The sequence below is a fragment of the Impatiens glandulifera genome, chromosome 6, assembly GCF_907164915.1.
Source record: "Impatiens glandulifera chromosome 6, dImpGla2.1, whole genome shotgun sequence".
Lineage (NCBI taxonomy): Eukaryota > Viridiplantae > Streptophyta > Magnoliopsida > Ericales > Balsaminaceae > Impatiens > Impatiens glandulifera.
In genome coordinates, this window is record NC_061867.1 from 50618740 (window position 1) to 50638530 (window position 19791).

Here is a 19791-nt window from a genome sequence, read left to right on the forward strand (position 1 = left end):
TTGTATTATTCATTAGTATTTTTTTATTTTAATGAGAATAAAAAATAAAAACTTTAATTACTTTAATTTGTATTATTCATTAGTATTTTTTTTTAACGTAAGACTCCTCCTTCACCATATATTAAGTTTAATTTCAATAATAAAAATAAATATTTATTCGAACTTATATCATTTTTATAAAATAATGGTTAGATTTAAATTGTGTCATACCTGACTTAAACAATATTTTAGTAATAGAATACTTTCTCGGAAATGTAACGTCCTTTTTGTAATATTTTTTTTCTTAATTAATTTATCCTACTATAAATTTTGTTTAATAATTTTTTAAAATTATTTTTTCAATAAATCACTCACATTAAATATTTTAACTAAAACATTCAAAATTTCAAACTATATTAATTAATTTAGAAAAAATATATTTTTAAAAAATAATACTCGATCTAATATAGTAAATAAAGTTATGTCTTCCAAAGTTATGTAAAAAAATATATAAAATCTCGGTATAATACAAGTAACATATCGATCCTATCAAATATTTTGTGGTACACGTTTTATTAATATTTTATTATGTTAAATAATTTTTTTGTTTGTTTTTTCTTGTCATACTAAATAATGTTTTGATGTCTTATTAATAAGTTATAATTTATTTTTCATATGAATTCTAACTATTATATATATATATATATATTACTTAATTGAAAAGTTTAAGTTTTCAAAATCAAATAAATTATTATGAAATGACAAATATAAATAAACAACAATAATATATAAAATAAGATAAAATAATTTGTGTTATCTTCAAGCTTCACTTATTGAAAGCCTAAACCAATTTAGCCAATCTCTCTCCTCTCTCTCATTCTCTCTCTCTCTCTCACCGAGAAATCATGTCTTCTCCGAGCAAGCGTAGAGAAATGGACTTGATGAAACTGTAAAATTCTCCGATTCTAACATCATCTTCTCGAAGATTATCTCTATACAGTTTTCATTTTGTTGCTGACTGTTGTCTGACTTTGATTTTGGTATATATTGATAGGATGATGAGTGATTACAAAGTAGAGATGATCAACGATGGAATACAAGCATTTTACGTATACTTCAATGGACCTAATGAGAGTAAATCCTTTAATCTCAAACTTATATTTCATTCAACACCTTATTTTGTCGATTTTCCATTATTTTTCTAGGTTTTTCATTTTCATCTTCAAAACATTGAGTTATTAGATTCAATTCACGCATTTTTCAAATTCGATGGACGTTTTTCTTTGTTCAACTGCTTGTTTAGATAGTTATGATGGAAGTTTTCTTAGTATGTTTTGAGATTAATTTCAATCGTATCAAATCATTATATATTTATATTGTTATTTGAATATCCTACATCAAACAAGGTAATATGGAGGATGAGTTTCTTTTGAGTGAATGATATTGGTTTCATTTGTTTAGTGAAAGAATTTTAGAATTTGTTATGGAGGCTTATTAGATTGACATGTTTTGGGAAATTTGGATTAATTGGAGTAGCTTAGATGGGATATACCTTATTTCATTAACTGGTTTTGCGAGTTTTGGATTGATTGAAGCTTAGTTGAGTTGTGGATTATTTATTACATTGACGGTTTTTCATTTTTGAGATCTTATGGAACGAAAGGAAGTAAGGAACAAGACTGTTATGGACTTGATTGAGAGCCTTAGCATTGATTTTTTTTTTCAAATGAGTTTTTGTAGTTTGATTGTTCTGTGTTTTCGTTTTTTTCCTCTCTTTGGTGCCTTTTTAATAAAATTGACTTTTAAACTTTTATTTTGTTAAATCAGTCTTTGTTGGTTTCCTGTGATAGTAGCTGACCCTTTTAGTAATATGAACAGGTCCTTACCATGGTGGAGTATGGAGGATAAAAGTGGAACTTCCTGATTCTTACCCATATAAATCTCCTTCTATAGGCTTTATCAACAAGATCTACCACCCAAATGTTGATGAGATGTAAGTGGACAAGTTCAAGAATTATTAACCTTATTCAAATCATCTTATTTTGTTTTGGATTTCCTGAACTTGGTTCAAAGTCTGGTTCTGTTTCTCAACTTGTGCAAGACTCGTTTTTCTTCATGTACTTTTAGAAATGGATAAAATTCTTTTCCACCATCGTTTATTGGTTAACTCCATTAAGTTCTTAAATCATCTCCACAATTTCTACAACTTCTTAATCTCATATCAATACATTAATGAAGTTAAACAAAACAAATGACGACGGGAAATAGTTTGAAACATTTTTAAAAGTTGGGGAAGCAAAATGAGCATGCTGCAAGTTGAGGGAATCAAAACGAGTTTTTGATGCAAGTTTAGGAAGAAAAATGAGCTTCTCTTTTCTTTCTTTTTTAAATGTTAAAGGTTATTAGTAGGATGTAGTAATACAAGCAATGAGCCCGTTTGAATACATTTTCTGGAGAGTTTGTACGAGAATACATTAATAAGTTTCTTTGGAACACTTTTTTTGTCAAAGTATCTCATCTGAATGTTGATTTAGATGAACTAATGTTTGGAACATAACTTAACTAGATATATTCATAAATTTCTTGAGGTTTTCTCGTCCAAACTCAGTCAGAAAGTGTTTCCAAATGGAAAGTGTTTTCAAACGCTCTCATTAGTGTCACCCACACTAGTAACTCAGTGGCTAAGTCTCGTATTTGATTATGAGCGAAAGTACCAGTTTGAAGTGGGAGGTTAGTGATTACGTTTGTGAATTGTTGTGTTAGCCTCCTGCAGGGACTAAATGAGATACGCTAAAAGATGTCTCGAACACCCTGGTTACATAAAACAAAAACAATTAAATACAAGCAATGCCAATACCATTCTTTTTCAAACCGATGTCAATTGAGTTCTCGTTTAGCGATAGTAGCTTACAATCCGTCTCTTTATTGATTTGCAGGTCAGGCTCAGTTTGTTTAGATGTGATCAACCAGACATGGAGCCCAATGTTTGGTAATAAGAGTTAACATTACTTGATTCTATGTGAATTGACAAGATTTGATTTCAAAAGATAAAATTCAACTTCTTATTCTCCAGATTTGGTAAATGTGTTTGAAGTGTTCCTTCCTCAACTTCTTCTGTACCCTAACCCGTCTGATCCTTTGAACGGGGAGGCTGCTGCACTTATGATGCGTGACCGGGCTGCCTATGACCGTCGAGTTAAAGGTACATTTTGAGCATAAGAATATATAACGACTTTTGTTTAATAATATAGATATCTTTTTAGTTTATATATTTTAAATTTGTTCATTTCCAATGATAATAACTGTTATCCTCTTATCCTTTATCCGTACAAACACCGCCAACAAATTGTGGTTGGAGATGCTAGAAAATAGACTAAGTCGGTTTGGATTTTGATTTTGCGAAGAAAATCGGCCTAACAAAACTACTTATGCCAGTAAATCAATTTTAACAATGAAGAACAAGAATTGTTTGTGCCATCACCCTATACTAGAATAATGAATGTGCTTAAACCTGATACCTGTGATACTTAATTCAAGACTACTTAATCTTCCTGAAAGCACGTTGATTGAAGTCGGGGTAATGGATATGAGATGTTATGCTAGCCTCAAGCCCTCCTTTATGAAAGAAAAACTTGATCTTGAAAAAAATGTTCTCGTTTTCTATTCAACTTGTTTCCCTCCTAAGATCTAATGTAATTTGTCCTACAAACTAATTGTTATACACACATGTTGGCTTAAAAATACCATCTGTAAACAACCTTTTATTTTGTAAATTTGATTTTTGAGAACAAATCTCGTTAGGGCAATTTTATTAATGGATAAAAAACCCTCCAAAGCTATCTAAAAGAACCCGATTATGCAAGGAAACTGATATATCTTGAACTAGAATTAGGTATATATTTTGAAATTACATGAATAAGAGAACTAGAATTTGAGAACGAGGAGAAGATAAGTTCTCTTAGCCAGCTAAAGAACAATTGAATTAATGTAGAAAGATAGAACCCTAACTGCTAGGGAGAATACAATAAGGAAGAAGAGAAAAAAAATCTAACAATAGTATTGAACTAATTATTTCATAACAACAATATAATTGTTACTAATCTATTTATAACCACCATTTTATTCCCGTCACTTATCATAACCGGCTGGTTTCCAAACCGTTCAATTCTCCCATAGGGGGCATTAACCCTAAAATCTTGTCCCCTTATATCAGAAACATTCTTAAAATAAAACAAGATTTTAGCAAAAACATGTAAATAGAAAGAATTTATTTTAGTATTTATCCTTCAAACTAAGATGTTTCTTAATAACTTTGTAATGTGATCAACCTGAAAGGACTTTTACCACTTGATCTATTTTAAAGCTCATTATTGAAGTCGGTCTTCAAAAAATATATTTGTTCTCGTTTTGCTAGCCACAACATCTTTGCCTCCTAAGTAGTTTATACTGACATGTTGGTATAAAAGACCATTTTTAATTTGAATGGTCGGAATGTGAATACTCGAACTCATGACCATGAGAACGTGAGTGAGTTACTGCACTCTAACACTGAGCTACGAGCCTCAACTTTTGTTAGTAAATTTGTATATGTGATTGAGTTTCACTAAGAAACCATCCCTTTTGTATCACTGATAATTCAGAGTATTGTGAGAAATACGCAAAGCCAGAAGATGCAGGAGCTGCAGGGATAGAAGAAAATTCGAGCGATGAGGAGCTGAGTGAAGATGAATACGACTCTGCTGATGATGCTGTTGTTGGACCCGTGGATCCATAGCCTCTTTCTGCAAATTTCTCGTAGAAATGTGCTTTGTGTTATTGTACAATGTATATCATGTTCTTCATCATCTTCTAGTTTATGATGTGTTAAAAAGAGAAAGAAGTATTAATTGGAGGAGAGGGGTGAAAATCATCTCAGACCCTTTTGTCAAAATTAACCTCTTTCTCATTGTAAATAAATGGATCAATCAATGGTTATGTTTTAAATCATCATCTGTTTGTTCAATTTAATTTCTCTTCTCCATTGGATGTTGGAACTCTATATAGATCTTAAGTATTGATATTTGGAAAATAAATGAAATTAAATATTTTGATTTTAAATAGTTAATTTTGAACAAATGTGATATTAAGGGCTTATTCGGTTTGAGTTATTTAAATACGAGGATCAATGGCTCCTTAGTTGGATGTTGTCTACACTTTCAGAATCAGTTTTAGTTCAAGTTGTTGGATCTTGGGCATTCTTTGTAGCGCATGTTTGTCTCCCAATTTCGGCCTCGAATTATGTCATTGCGTCCACAACTTTAAACCACCAAAAAAGATTCATCCACAATAACAGAGTATCTTCAACAAATAAAGTCGATCGCTGACAATCTAGCTGCGGCTATTCAACGAGTGTCTGACCCCGACTTAGTTCTCTCCAATCAACTTTCTTGAACGAGCATAAGGTTATGGAAATAGTTATAAGAATGTCGTACACATTAATATTCATGGTTAAAGTGACAACTCTAAATAGTTTATTAAATTAAATTTTATAACTGAATTGAATATTATTATAACCCTATAACCAAAAATTAAATTGACCATTTGCGAGAAAGAAAGATGTGAAAGTGATGTATTTCTACCACAAGTACAATAACATAAATATAAAGATGGGTGAATAATAGTAATTAATGAACATAGATGAGTTTAATTGAGAATAATGTGTATTGAATTGGGCACATTTTCTTATATCACATTATTGAAGATAACATCCTTACAAGTATACATAATTTTTTATACCTAACATTTATTTAATTGAAAAATATTTAAGTACTATTTTTAAATAAAATTTAATCACTAAATAAAAAGGTTTGAGAATAACATTTTATTATTTTATTTTATGAACGAATTCCTTAATAGATAGATGAAATATAAGTTAAAATGTAGTTTTAATACACAAATTATGTATCTTTAGGGTAATATAAGTTAAAAAATATTCTTTTTTATTTTTATACCTTAAAACTCATAACAATATTTTGCTTATATAATTATTTTTAGAATATTCAATATTTAAATTTAAATTACATTAACCAACTTATCTAACATCAATTCTACTCATTTTTATTTACTTATTTTAAGAACTTTCTTTTTTATAAGTAAAAAATATATATAATCAACTAACTTATGAATAAATGTTTAACTCAGATTAATCAATGGTTGAGTTATAGGTACAATTTTTATATAACAGAATTATTTTATTGGTCAAAGGTTTAAATAGTAAAAATTGAACCAAACAATAAAAATCTTCTTTATTTATAATGTGCAAAAACACAACTCATTTTTTTTCATTTTGATATAAAATAAATGTTTTTTTTTTACAGCAATAAATAAATAAATAAATAAAGTGTCGTGAAGAATTGTCATAAATCAACATAAATATAGTGGACCAACAACAATTTATGGGGTGGCCTCAATAATTCCATCAAACAAGAGGACCACTTGTCTAGAGGATCAAGTCCCCACAGCTGCAGTATGCACTTAATCATTTGTTCTTCCTCGACATTTTTGTCGACTTTATTTTGCCTGTCGTTTTCGCGAAATACTTTTACTTTGTTATTTTGTAAAATGTAAGTTCATATACACGTGGTTATGTTCTTCAGGATGTTTTGGAGTTGAGAAATGTCATTAAATTTATAAACATGATTGTAAAATAACTCAAAACTAACTTACATTGGATTTTTTTTATTTATATAACTATAACTACACAAAATCATTACTAGTTCAATTTTGATTAATTTTTAGTATAAACAATGCAATGTTGTGGTTTACTATAATTTTAATGAAAATCCATCAATGAGACCATGTTCAGTTTGATTATTTGAATTTAATTTTAAATGTGGGCAGTCAAAATTGAAATTCAAATCTTTAACCATTTATAAGTTATTTATATATAAATATATAATTCAATGAGCCAATTGTTATTTAAGGTTTTTTTGTCGTTTTTATTAGATGAGACTCGAAATTTGAATTATGTCATATAAAGAATTATTACAATTTTAGTCATTTAAGGCTTTCACGAAATTGAAAAAAAGTTTGTATTCTTATTATAACGTATCACTTCTCATTGTTCTAATTAAGTTAGTCGTATTTAAATAATATTTACAAATTTATTTATTTTTTAAAATTAAGTAAAGTTTATTTATGTGACTAAAAAATGTATAATATAAAAAAAAAATTTGTAAAAAATCAAAAAGATAAATTTAGTGTATGCTTTACCAATTTGAACACTTGCATTTTCAATATATCAAATGTACTTTGAATATCTTGAAAATTTTGTATAGTTGGGAATAGTTGAAAAATATGGAAATGGTAGAAAATTATTATTCTTTTAAATGTTAATTAATTAAAAAAATATTATGCTAAAGTAAGAAAACAAACATTTTTGTTAATTTTGAAAATTTTGATAATTTTAGCTTTGACACAATTTAAAATTCAAAACCTATTTTATAAAAGAGGAGTGATAGAGAGAGGGAATTTGGTGAGGGAATGACTTGACATTACCTTCATTGGTTGGAAATGTAAAAGTGAAAGGAAAAAGAGAAAAGAGAGAAATTATTTGATTTTTTTTAGCGAATAAAATTATGCCAAGTCATTCCCTCACCAAATTCCCTCACATAATCATTTCTCTTTATAAAAAGAACCAAATTTCGAATCTCAAATATAATTGAGCCATAATTAAATATAAAAATAATTTTAAAAACAATAATAAACCAATGCATTACACAAAAAGTAACAAATCATTTATAATAATTAATTTATAACTTTATAAAATCATAAAATCAAAATAATTTATAAATGTGTAAAATCATAAAACCTTAACTAATTTACATAAATCAAATTCCTTAACCCTTTTCAAATCATAAAATTTTAAAAGTCAATCATCTGCAATAATCTAATCACAGTTTACTTACAATTTATTCCAAATAACACAAATTTTTCAATAATTTATAACTAACAAGGTTATTTAGAATTAACTTACTGAGAATCCAAATTATACTACTAGAATAAGAAGAAGAAGAAATCCAAATTACTAGAAGAAGAAGAAGAAATCCAAATTACTAGAAGAAGAAGAAGAAGAGTATGCAAGTTTTTAACATTTGACATACAGTAAAATCAAGTATATTAGGTAACAATAATGTAGATGGAAATTTGGTAACAATATATCTACATGTAAAAAAAAAGTATATATGAAGATAAATATTATTATTATTACCACATCATCTTCTACAAGTGACTTGGCCTCCTCCTCCCTGAATCAGTCCTCATTCTCTTCACCGGATTTGCCCAACCGACGCTTCCACCGCCACTATCACTCGCCTGTTGTTGTCCAAGCCATCCCTGCTGCTGCAGCTGATTCGATCTCGTCTCTCTTTGAATTGGAATCGGAGTAGTTTGACCTAAAGAGCCTGGATTTCCAACCTTAACTGCAGATTTCCTCTTCTTTTTGCATATAACTAACTCTCCTGGATGAGCGAATAACCTAGGATCATCTTGTTGCTGTTGATTCTGATCTCTTTTCGACGAGCTGCTGCTGCTATTCAGCCTCGAATGACGAGTCAACGGTTTCTGGAAGGGTGTTGGAGCAGGCAGGTCGGGGTCGGATTCAGGGTTGTTATCAGTTATTGGTATTTGTTGTTTGATTTGGATGCCAACTGTCTGCTTTGAAGAGGATGATCCTTGTGCTGAGGTGGCGACAAATGGCCCCGAGCAAAGAAAAGTGTTTCTTGCTTCTTGGAAGTCGTCGTCTGGGAATGCTATCTTTAAGATTTCAAAGAACAGTTGGTGCACCTTTTTCCCTTCTGATTTCACCTGTTAAATTTGAAATTTGCAAAAATTAAGGAATCAAGTGATTCTAGTTTATAAGCACTTAGTGGAGCATTGGGTAAGATTGGAATTAGAATTGGTGAATTTAGTTGCAATTCATTTGTTTCCAATCAAATTCAAATCAATGTGATTTTGTAATTCTTAATTCCATTATTCAATTCCAGTATTAATTCTTTCTAAAAATTTTAAAACAAAACATCTATGTTGTAAACACATCGAAACAATATCGAAACAATAATTTCCACAAACAATAAACAAAAATAAGATATGATACCTCATGTGAAAACCCAAAATACTGCATTCCACTCTTTAACATGAACTGGACATCAGCTACGAGCTCCATCACATTGTTATACTCGAACCTCTCAATCCGTTGATCAATCTTTCTCAAATCCAAAAAGGAATTATCAATCGAGCTTACATGGCCAGAATTCTCAATCCTGTTCCATAAATCAGTTAACAGGGGAACAATTTGAGGGCCTTCCTTATCTATTCTCCTCTGCAACTTGCTAATGACATTCTTGCACTGCAAATACAAATATGATCCAATTATTTCTTAAGAATTTCAGGAGTCAAGCAAAATAAAATAATGAAAAAGTAAGACTATATCTGAAACTTTGAATGGATAGTTTAAGCATTGTATCTCTGAAATTAAATCAAAGTTAAACACAATGCAAAAGATAAACACACCTAACCAAGCCAGTTAGGCTAATAGATATAGTACATCCATCTTCTTTATCTCTATAGGGTGTGTTTGATAAAACTAAAAATTTAATGTTGAATGCTCGGCACTGAATTTTAAGTATCAAACTAGTTAACTGCCTGAAGAGTAAAAGTTGGATAAACCAAATGAAAATATCAAAATTTTAAGTACTTCATTCGTAGGTTGATTTGATAAAATGTGGAACGATTTACCCATATAGTTACGCAATTTGATTATTTACAAGGCTTAAGTTGTCTTTTGTACACTCTTACTATATTACCGAGTTAAGTCAATAACCTGAAATTTCAGAAAATTATAGAACTGTAAAATGGATGTAGGTAAAATCACATACCCTTCTTTGAATGATATCAGGCATCTTACTACTGCTCCCTCCTGTCCCGCTAGTTTTTGTTAATTTACCTTCTGGACTTTCCCTGGAGTGTTCAGCAACATCCTCTGAGGTATTAGACAATGCAGTTGATCTACCAATTTTGGTTGAAGTTTGTGATTTTGCTGCATTTGATACTCTCCTTGAAGGTACATTTCTCTTTCCTTTCACAGACAAATCACATTGGTCATGCTTAGTAGCACTTGCCTCCGTATATGTTTTAAGTTCTGAGCCAGTCTTAAACTTAGCCTTGTATTTGTTCTCCAATTGAAATGGCGATTGAGAAGAATCTCCCCCAATGAAGGAAAGTTTTTCATTTGTATACTTTTCTTCTACTCTCTTAGGCATAGAACTAGGACGAAGACGTATACTTCGTTTCCTTTTTATTTTCGGTTGCAACACCTGTTCATCTTCACCTTCATCGCGATCTTGAATCCAACTTCCTGACAACTGCTGCTGGATATGAGAATCACCCGATACACCAATTTCACCTTCTTCTAAATCATCAGACTGCATCATTTATAAAAAAGGTGAGCAAGCACAAAATAAAAATAACAAAATAAAAGTTGGCAGATACAAAGATCACAAACCAGCTTTTTCGAAAGAGAACTTGGTCGAGCATCTAAAGCAGAAAGCGACCCAAACTTCTGAGATGATATCGTAGGTGATACTGCCTGCATTAGCCTCCCACTTTCAGGTGATGATCCTGAACAAGTAGCTTCTACATCTGATTGGTCTTTATTAATACAAAGGTTTTCATCAGCATCATTATATTCTTCTTCTTCAAACTCCCCAACTTCTCCCTCTTCTTCCTGCACAGAATCTTCATTTCGCTCCTCAGAGCTAACTTCATAAAAATCTTCATTCTCATCATCCAACTCCTTGTATATAGGGAATTTTTTACCCTTAGGTCTCCCCCTTCTTTTCTCAGGTAGATCAGAAGGATTTTGATTTAACTCCATCCCCATACTCTTAGATGGCTTCTTTGATGATGCAGCAAGCGAAGCATTTACTTCTTTGGTATTAGCTCGAAGCCATTTAGGTACCTGTTCATACCTTATCATCTCCCCTGTCCAATCCAGTTCTTCGTCCATTTGGTCAAACAACTCAACTTCTCTTTCACTTCTCGCAATCATTCGATTTACTTCCTGCAGAGATGGAACATCGTGCACGTTTTCTTGATATCTTTCATCATCATGCAACAACGTTTCCAAAGTTAAACGTCTCTCTTCATGAGTCGTCCTCTGGTCGAATCGCCCAGCATTGATGACCTCATCTGCCATGTCAATCTTGTACTGTTGGATGTTGTTTCTTATAAGGCTCTCAATGGAACCCATATATCGATCCTTACCAGCTAGGTCATCGTCCGAATCAACTGTACCTCCGTTTCTGAATTCATCCTCTTTCTGATGGCTGGAGATTTTATCAACCACAGCTTCCATATAAATAACTTTCACTTCTCTCGTCTGTCCAATGCGGTGGGCCCTAGCAACAGCCTGCTCCTCGTTTTTGGGGTTTGGATCAGGATCATATATGATTACAGTGTCGGCAGACTGAAGATTGAGACCTCGACCAGCAGCACGAATACTAAGCAAGAAGATGAAACTGTCAGTTTCGGGGCTGTTAAAGTCTACAATAGCTGATTCGCGGTTTTCTAAACTAGTTGTCCCATCGATTCTTCTGTATATAAGTTGCTTCCACTGTAGATATTCCTCCAAAATGTCGAGAAGTTTTGTCATTGTACTAAAGAGAAGAACACGGTGTCCTGTTCTTTGAAGCTTTACGAGGATCCTGTCAAGAATCCACAGCTTGCCACAGGATCTCACAAGGAAATCCTTGGAGAAATCGTTGAAATAAGGGTAGTTGAGCAACGGATGATTGCAAGTTTTTCTGAGTTCCATGCATCTGTTACTTAGGGTTTTGAATTTTTTAACCTGATAATTAGGATTTCTTTCAACCCTGAGCTTCTCCTCATCAGGATCTACATGAAGTGTACCTGTGGTTTTAATCCAATCATAGATAGAACTCTGCATAGCTGACATCCGACATTTCAGAACAATGGAAATCTGTAAAAACGTTCATTGTGCCAATTAGGGCCTGCATAATCCTTGGTTGAGAAAACCAATAAATAATAAATGGAAAAAATTGCAGGAGATCAACATTAGCATACCTTGGGGGGTAAGGAACCTTCCACATCCTCAACACGACGACGAAGCATGAAAGGTTCCAATATTTGATGAAGTCGATGAATTACGATAACTTTCTTCTCAGTCTCAAGCCAGTCATCCTCCACATTATGAGTGGGGGCTTCCTTTTGAAATGGTTGAGAAAACCAATCATGAAATGCTTTCCGATTATCAAATACCTCAGGAAGGAGAAGATTTAGAAGAGACCAAAGTTCTTTGAGATCATTCTGTGGAAGATTTGAAAGTAAAAAATTAATAATAATTACTCTCAAGTGAATTCACCATTTAAGAAGATGTCAAGGGAGAAACACACTTATGTAGCGTACTCCAAATATTTTTATCTTGGATTAGTCATCAGTTTACATATTTTTATTTTAGAATGTTAGAAGTTAAAAAAAGGTAGGGAGGAAATTTGTATCTAATGAATACATTCAATCGGCTAGTTGCTCCTTCATACTTGGTAAAAGGACCAAAAAAAGTATCCTTCAATGAAACAGGAAGAGTTAACAAACCTGTAAAGGCGTCCCTGTGAGAAGTAGGCGTCTTTGGCAACGATATCTATCAAGATCTCTTGCAAGAACTGATTCCCTATCTTTCATACGTTGTGCTTCATCAATAATGATATATCTCCAATCAACTTTGGAGAGTTTCGCACGGTCAAACATGATAAACTCATAAGTAGTCACAAGGACATTGAACTTCATTGCAGCAACCTCCTACATTAAAATAACATGTATATGAGATTATACAAAGTCAAGTAACAAAATTAAAGGAAAGAATATTGGCCATCTAATAAATCAAAAACCAGTACAGATAGCCATCTTACTTGAGAAAATAGTCTTGCTCTTTGATCCTTCCCACCAACATAGAAGATGCAGGAAGCAGATGGTAACCAAGTGTGCAACTCACTCTAGAAGATCAGGACACGTTAGTCTCTCATTATGAAATGAGTTGCAAATCCTAACGCAATTGAAACAGAAAAGGCTACATACCTTCCAGTTCACCAAGACAGCATTAGGAACAATTATAAGATGTGGCCCATTATTTCCTTTGAATTCCATCAGATATCCAATCAAAGCCATCACCTGCACATGTAAGGATTGACATAGACTATAAGAAGCCTCATCTAACACGAGACACAGAAAATGATACATATATATCATACCTAAAATCCCAAGACTTTATGCAAAGTAATATAGTACAAGAACAGTCACAAAAACCTTCTTTCTTTTTTTTTTTGAGAAAAGACTTATAGTCTGTCACAAAAACCTTAACCCAACAGATACTCACCTGTACAGTCTTTCCAAGACCCATCTCATCTGCCAAAATTCCATTTAACTTGTTGTTGTACAGAGAAAGCATCCATTGCAAGCCAACCTGAAAGGAGCACAGGATCATACAAATTAAACAAGAATTTTGGACACCCTGCTAAGGATAGGAAAACAGGGTTTTTCCACCTACAAGTTGATAGTCTCGTAATATTCCAGCACGCAACAATGATGGTTGCCTTACTACCCTTTCATTCACGGCATGAGCAAGGCTGTAATACCTGACATCAGAAACAAGAAGTGGAATTTTCAGGCATTTTTATGCCATTTTAGGGGCATGTGATCTCAAGGATGCTTTTCAGTTATATATTATAAAGACAATAAAAGGCGTACATCTTGAGGGTTTTACAAACTGATCAGTACCCGGATAGTTTCTGGGAACTAATCATTCAGTAAATTAAAGAAAAATAAACTTTTCAAAGCACCATAATGAAAAATCTCATAGTAGCTAGCATTGACATGACATGGTGATATCCCACATACTAATATCAATCAGTATTCATTATTCTCAAAAGCCACAGCACATACATAGACACCGATGACTACTACACACTCTATAAGGATTAAAATTAAGCCTGTGCAAGATGACAAACTTACTTGTTTACAGCTGAACCATCTTTGGGTGCATTCATTTCAGAAAAACGATTTCTGATCATCACTTGCTCTCTTGCGCAAGCTGCGGCAGCTCTCACCTCTTCTTCAGACAATCCCTTTATGAACAGACAGTTATATTATGAAATAAACAAAGAACCAAATGTATTTACAAGAAGAACAAAACTGAACAGGCTTCAAACTCTACTAAGGAAGACTGTGTACCTGAGCTCGAGCAGCTACTGCTGCTGCATTGGCTGACTCTTCAACATCCTGCTGATTCTTTGTAGCCGTTATCTTGCTTCCCAGTTTATGGAGGTATTCTTCTGTCTGTGTCAAAAATGATGACAGAACAGCATATCTCTCCGCAGCAGCACCTGAAATGTTGGTCTGCTGCTCCAGCAACATTTCCCTATACCTTTCAACATCATTATTTTTCAATGCTTCCATCCTTTTGTTTCGACCGTCATCTTTTCTCTTTGAGAATTCCCTCAACATCCTCTCATGATATTTAGCAACTCCTCTATTTCGTGCAGTTCTTGCATCACGAATTGTCCAATGAGACTCGAGAAGCTTCTTACGCCATTGAAATATGGACTTCAGTTGCTTCTCTCTCATAGCTTTTTGCGAGGTTTGTACTTGTCTAATAAGTTCCATCCGTTGGCGTTCACAAAGTCTAACAAATTTCCTATATGGCCTATCAGGCATTGCCATTATCTCCTGCTGCTGTTGATCAACCTCATCCCTCAAGCGCGCCTGAAGATCTACCAACTTGAGTTTTTTCTCTTCTATTTGTAGCCGCAAAACAAGATCCGGCCTAATCCTTTTCCTCTCTAAGTTCACAGCAAGTAACCCACCAATCTTCTTTAAGCTTTCTGCTCTTCTCTTGTTGGGGAGAGCACTCCCTTCCTCCAGAAGGATGTCCTTGACATCATATGCCAGTGTCAAGTTACTGTCATTGTTCATCGTCATCGCGGCCCCAAAGGAATCATGTTTCCGAGTAAAAAAGGGAAAATCAAATAGAGGCCCATGATATTTTCTGGCAGAGCTGACATCTTTGGACAGAGACATATTGCTGCTTTGAACAGGTTTCTTGGCTGGAGTATTGTCAGGAAGTTGTGGTAGAGCTGCCTTTCCCTTGTCTAACGGTATATCAGGTCTACTGGCAGTTCTCTGGCTACCCCTTCCACCTTCTTGTTCAGGCTTTAGGGAAGCTACAGTAGTCTGTTGATCTTCCTTTCCAACAGGAGCTACTGGTATATGGTCCTTCATCACAGATGCCTTACCTTGAACAAACATGGTCAAATCAGTAGGTTTTTCTTCCGCAGTTAAAGCTTCCTCCTTTGAGTTCTTAGGTTCACTTGATGATGCCATGGCCTGGGAATTATTCTCATTTGATTCCAAAGGAGTAGTGCGTTCTTCTATAGTTTTTCCATCAGATCTGTCATGATTAGCTGCCACAACAGGGGGAATGCTCGGTTCATGTTGCATTTCAAGAGGTTGGGGTGAAATAGCTTGCAGAAGTTCCTGTGGAAGTGTCCCATCTCCTTTCTGCCAACAAACACAAAAGAGAAAACATTTCATCAGTATCAACAAGCACTAAACATGTCTAGTCATTTGTATGGCGTTTTTTTTCTGCTTTTCAATTCCTCATTATGCTATTCTATAATTTGAACGCCACACACGTTCCTTGTAATAGTTCAATGAAAACAACAGGTATTTCTTATTGAATGAGAAAAACAAGATACCAAGACATTACACTATGTATATATATATATATATAAATATTTGTGTGCAGAAAAATCCAGACCTTCAAACGCCTGAATGCTAATATTTGAGCCTTGAGAACATGCAGTTGTTGTTTAGTGAATCCTAAACGCTTAGGCACCTGTGCTGCTCCCTCGGGTAAAAAGGGATTAAGCAAGCCCCCTTCTCCAGACCTAGGAGAAGATTGGTTCAATTGTCTGGAGTGTTGCATTTGAAATGTTTCGGAACCAGCAACCAGATTTTTTGTATATGGAGGGTGATCTACAGCATGATTCAAGCTCATTAGCTTCTGGCCAGGAGATGCCTGATTCTCTCTACTCATTGCTTGAAATTGTTGTGTAGAGCCACTATGACAGTCAACTGATGCAACATTGTGTGTCATACCTAATGAACTTACCTGTTGTTTTGGTACAACTGCAGGCAAAGTCTGTGAGCTCACATTGCTTTCACTTTGCTTCTGCTGAGCAAGCATTCTAGACTGAACTAGGGGCATAAGTTGTGCCATCATATTAACATTTGCAGGAACTGACAAATCTATGTTACGCTCAAAGGCCAAAGCTTGCATTTGAGCCGCCACAGCAGCCTGATCGTTTGCCATCTTTTGAATGGATGGTTGAGCCAGATGTGTTTGCAAGGGCCTTGAAACATTTCCCTGAACTAGTTGAGACATAGAATGCATGGGAGGCTTCATATCGTTCCTCTGCTCCGAGACTGCATGCTGGACTTGGTCTAACTGCTTTTCAGACTGAGTAAAATGATCTAAGGGCTTCTTTGATGACGTGGATTGTGCATGGTTTGTAGCCTGAATAGACATAAACTCTTGCATCTTTAAATTTCCTATCTTCGGATCCTGGTCCTTCATAGGTGCGGACCCTAACACGCCCATTTTTGCTTGCTGCTGGGACTGTGGCCCCAAGGCAGATTTTTGTTGGGATGCCTGAAGAGCATAGTGAAAGTAAGCTTGCTGTAGCGGATTCAACATTTGATGGGACCCCCTACTTTGACCCTCCTCCTGAGAAAAGGGACCACAGTTTTGTGGAGCCAAATCAATGTATTTCCTGGATATATGAGACATTTGAGCAGCAGCTCCAGAAGGTGAAGCGAAATTGCTCCCTCCCAAGGGTCCTTGAACACCACCAGCTTGGAATGCTAGAATGGCTTCATTACCTTCAGGTTTTCGCAATAACTGTTGTTGCATTGCCTGAAAAGATAAACAAGTAATGACTAAAGACTGTTGCAAGACTATTTCATCCACAACAAAGAGCATAAAGACAATGCAAGAATTGCTTCAATACAAAGATGGAAATCAACAATGCAAAAGCAGTTACCATATACTTCTTATATCTCATTTCACGTCAAGCGCAAAAATGCCTAAATACAATCTAAATATTTAATTGGTGAATGGCATTTTCCCCAACAATAATATAGTAGATTACGTAATGTTGGAAAGAGGCCAGGGCTCGAATATGATACAAAATGTTTGAGCAAAGCTTCAAAACAATTGTCCCATAGACCAGTTCAAAGGTAGGAAAAGAGGAACCCCGCATTCTAAAAAATAACAGTTCAGGGACCCAGTGCCTCCCATGCATTCTATTCAGGTTACAATTATTAAAGAAACCTTGTTTGTTCTAGTTTCTGGAATTCTAACAAGAATCGTCCCTAGAGAGGTTTAATTTTCCTTTAGGGATCTTAGCATGTTGAGTTTTTTCCCATTTTTCTTTCATTTTGTAAGTTTCGTTCGGCTATTCATTTATTAAAGAAATCTGTTACCTTTTTCGAGAAAAATAAATCTGAATAGATGTGATTAGATATAGATCTAATCAAAACTATAGCTAACCGCGATGCCCTTACAATGGTGAACATCTCAACAACAGAAAATAATAGTCAGATAGATCTGGTTTAGAAACAGAAACAACTAGCGTGGATAACAAAATTAATCATCAATATCACTGTATTCTGTCATACTTTCCACACAAACCTACTTTGAGAAAATCACAATTTCGAGCCACGAGCAGATAATCAGCAGGAAAAAATAAAACCAACCAACTAATTCATCTACAAACTCAAAATGACTAAGCTCTTGAACAATGATCAACACATTCCCAAAAGATGTAGTTACAATTGTACAAGCATAATTTTAGAAAAGAGAAAGCGACAAGAAACAAAAAGTAAAAGCTATAATTAATGAACAAACGAATGCATTGGCAGACTAGGGGTTCAGATACGACAAATCGTGAAGCTGGCAACGAAAACATAGGCGAAAAGAGCATCTGCATGGAGTAGATTCCGTAATTCGAATAACAAATTTTATCCACATGTCCTTATAAAGCTATGCCAAGTTGGACCACCCAGAGGTCACAATGAAATGTTATAATATTTCCTAAGCTCCATAAAATTTGACAGAACAACTATTGCATTGAGCATTCAAGTAAAGTCTATTTTAAAGGAAACTTACAACAGTTCACTCAATTAATAGAAGATGAATGTAAGTAAACTAACTAAAGTAACCAACTGAAAAGATTGATATATATCACTCATAATCCATAATTTTCACAAAAATAAAGCACAGATCAATTCAATTTACTAAAGCAACAAACTTCAACTTCAAATGTCATCAATTAGGGTGAAACAATCAGTATATCATGAAATCAAACACTCACCTGCCGTTGCTGTTGCTGCTGAATGGAATCAAATCCCATGCGCGGTGTAGATACAGCAGAAGAAGATGAGGTTGGCGATGCGGACGACCGCGAAGGTCCAACAGCCGCCGGATTCCGTCCATGGCCGGCAGCTCCGCCACCACCAACACTTCCTCCACCCGATTGCATACAAAAAACACTTAAACTAACACAAAAATGAAAAAAATAGGTGATCTAAGCAAATCGTTCCAAAATTCACGCGGATTCCACCTTTGTCAGTCCGATCCCGGTGTTCAAGTATCCTCTTTCATCTTCTCTCTATATAAAACGTAATCAACGTTCATTTCAGTCCTGAATAGGCGCCAAATTGACTGCTGAAAGAGGATAGTTATTCTAGGGCCACATGTGGGTCCAATGAGAGATCGATCTTGTAGACGGCGAGACTCCGATGGTGCCGGTATCGTCTGATGCGTCTTCTTTCTCTCTCACACACAAACACACACACAGTCACTCTCTCTCTTCTTTCTCTCTCTATCTATCCTCTCTCTGTATTTCACGCAATCACATTTCAGAGTCAAACCCTAAGTAGTTTTCTTTTTTATTCACAAAATCTAAACTTTTATTTTAAAAAATAAATTAATTTTATTTTTTTGCCATATATATATATCAATTATTTTATTTTAAAAAAATATATAATTTAAACTAAAAATAGATAATAATAATAATAATAAAGGGTGTCAAAATTTTAAAATAATATTAACTTGTAAAAAGCAAAAAGATATCAATGCTTTTTATAAAATATTATTAAATATTTGAACTTATAGTGCATCCGTTTAGATTAGGTAAATATTTGAACTTACAGTTTTTTATTATTAATATTTTAAGTAAATAATATATTAATATATTTATTTATATCTTTAAATATTTTGAAAATAATTTGGGGTAAAAAATATTAAAATTATCGGAAATCTTTTTATAATTTTAAAAATATATTTATTAATTTATAATTTATGCATTATATAATAAATATTATTAAATATATAAATTAATAAATAATTTTAAATATATCTAATAGAAATATGTAATATAATAAATATTTTAAAAAATTATATACTATTATTTTTAAACTATATATATTAAAAAATACATATAACCTTTTAAAATTTATAAAAATGTTATACATATATATAATAAATTTAAATATATATTTAAGTATAAATTTATTGTTTTCAAAAATATTTTAAATTATATATATTATTTAAATTAAAACTGAAATAGAAAGTATAACTGCCCTCATTTTTTCTGCTTTTTAAATTATCATTAACTCTATCATTAGGCCTCTTATTAAAAT

At 33.4% G+C, this 19791-nt stretch overlaps 2 protein-coding genes across 2 annotated transcripts; one reads left to right on the forward strand and one right to left on the reverse strand.

Moving 5' to 3' along the window:
* The first annotated feature begins 801 nt into the window (after positions 1-801).
* On the forward strand, positions 802-4984 carry LOC124942880 (ubiquitin-conjugating enzyme E2 5-like). The gene is made up of 6 exons (XM_047483451.1): positions 802-928; positions 1034-1113; positions 1858-1972; positions 2916-2968; positions 3053-3181; positions 4620-4984. The coding sequence occupies exons 1-6, from the start codon at positions 885-887 to the stop codon at positions 4751-4753; spliced, it is 555 nt and encodes a 184-aa protein (XP_047339407.1). The 5' UTR covers positions 802-884; the 3' UTR covers positions 4754-4984.
* Positions 4985-8082: 3098 nt separating this feature from the next.
* On the reverse strand, positions 8083-18992 carry LOC124941206 (ATP-dependent helicase BRM-like). Its single transcript, XM_047481493.1, has 14 exons — positions 18462-18992; positions 15845-17002; positions 14260-15585; positions 14041-14153; positions 13577-13664; positions 13406-13492; positions 13108-13200; positions 12942-13025; positions 12628-12831; positions 12100-12342; positions 10520-11995; positions 9894-10439; positions 9113-9364; positions 8083-8823 (listed from the first exon to the last, which is right to left on the reverse strand). The coding sequence occupies exons 1-14, from the start codon at positions 18627-18629 to the stop codon at positions 8239-8241; spliced, it is 6423 nt and encodes a 2140-aa protein (XP_047337449.1). The 5' UTR covers positions 18630-18992; the 3' UTR covers positions 8083-8238.
* Positions 18993-19791: the final 799 nt, after the last annotated feature.

Excerpts from the sequence above, each read along its gene's own strand:
- LOC124942880 (XM_047483451.1), top strand. The coding sequence starts at position 885 with ATGTCTTCTCCGAGCAAGCGTAGAGAAATGGACTTGATGAAACT. Across the intron at positions 1,114-1,857 it reads CTTCAATGGACCTAATGAGA|GTCCTTACCATGGTGGAGTA; the intron begins GTAAATCCTTTA and ends TAATATGAACAG. Across the intron at positions 1,973-2,915 it reads CACCCAAATGTTGATGAGAT|GTCAGGCTCAGTTTGTTTAG; the intron begins GTAAGTGGACAA and ends ATTGATTTGCAG.
- LOC124941206 (XM_047481493.1), bottom strand. The coding sequence starts at position 18,629 with ATGCAATCGGGTGGAGGAAGTGTTGGTGGTGGCGGAGCTGCCGGCCAT. Across the intron at positions 13,493-13,576 it reads TATTACGAGACTATCAACTT|GTTGGCTTGCAATGGATGCT; the intron begins GTAGGTGGAAAA and ends TGCTCCTTTCAG. Across the intron at positions 13,201-13,405 it reads GTCTTGGAAAGACTGTACAG|GTGATGGCTTTGATTGGATA; the intron begins GTGAGTATCTGT and ends TTACATGTGCAG.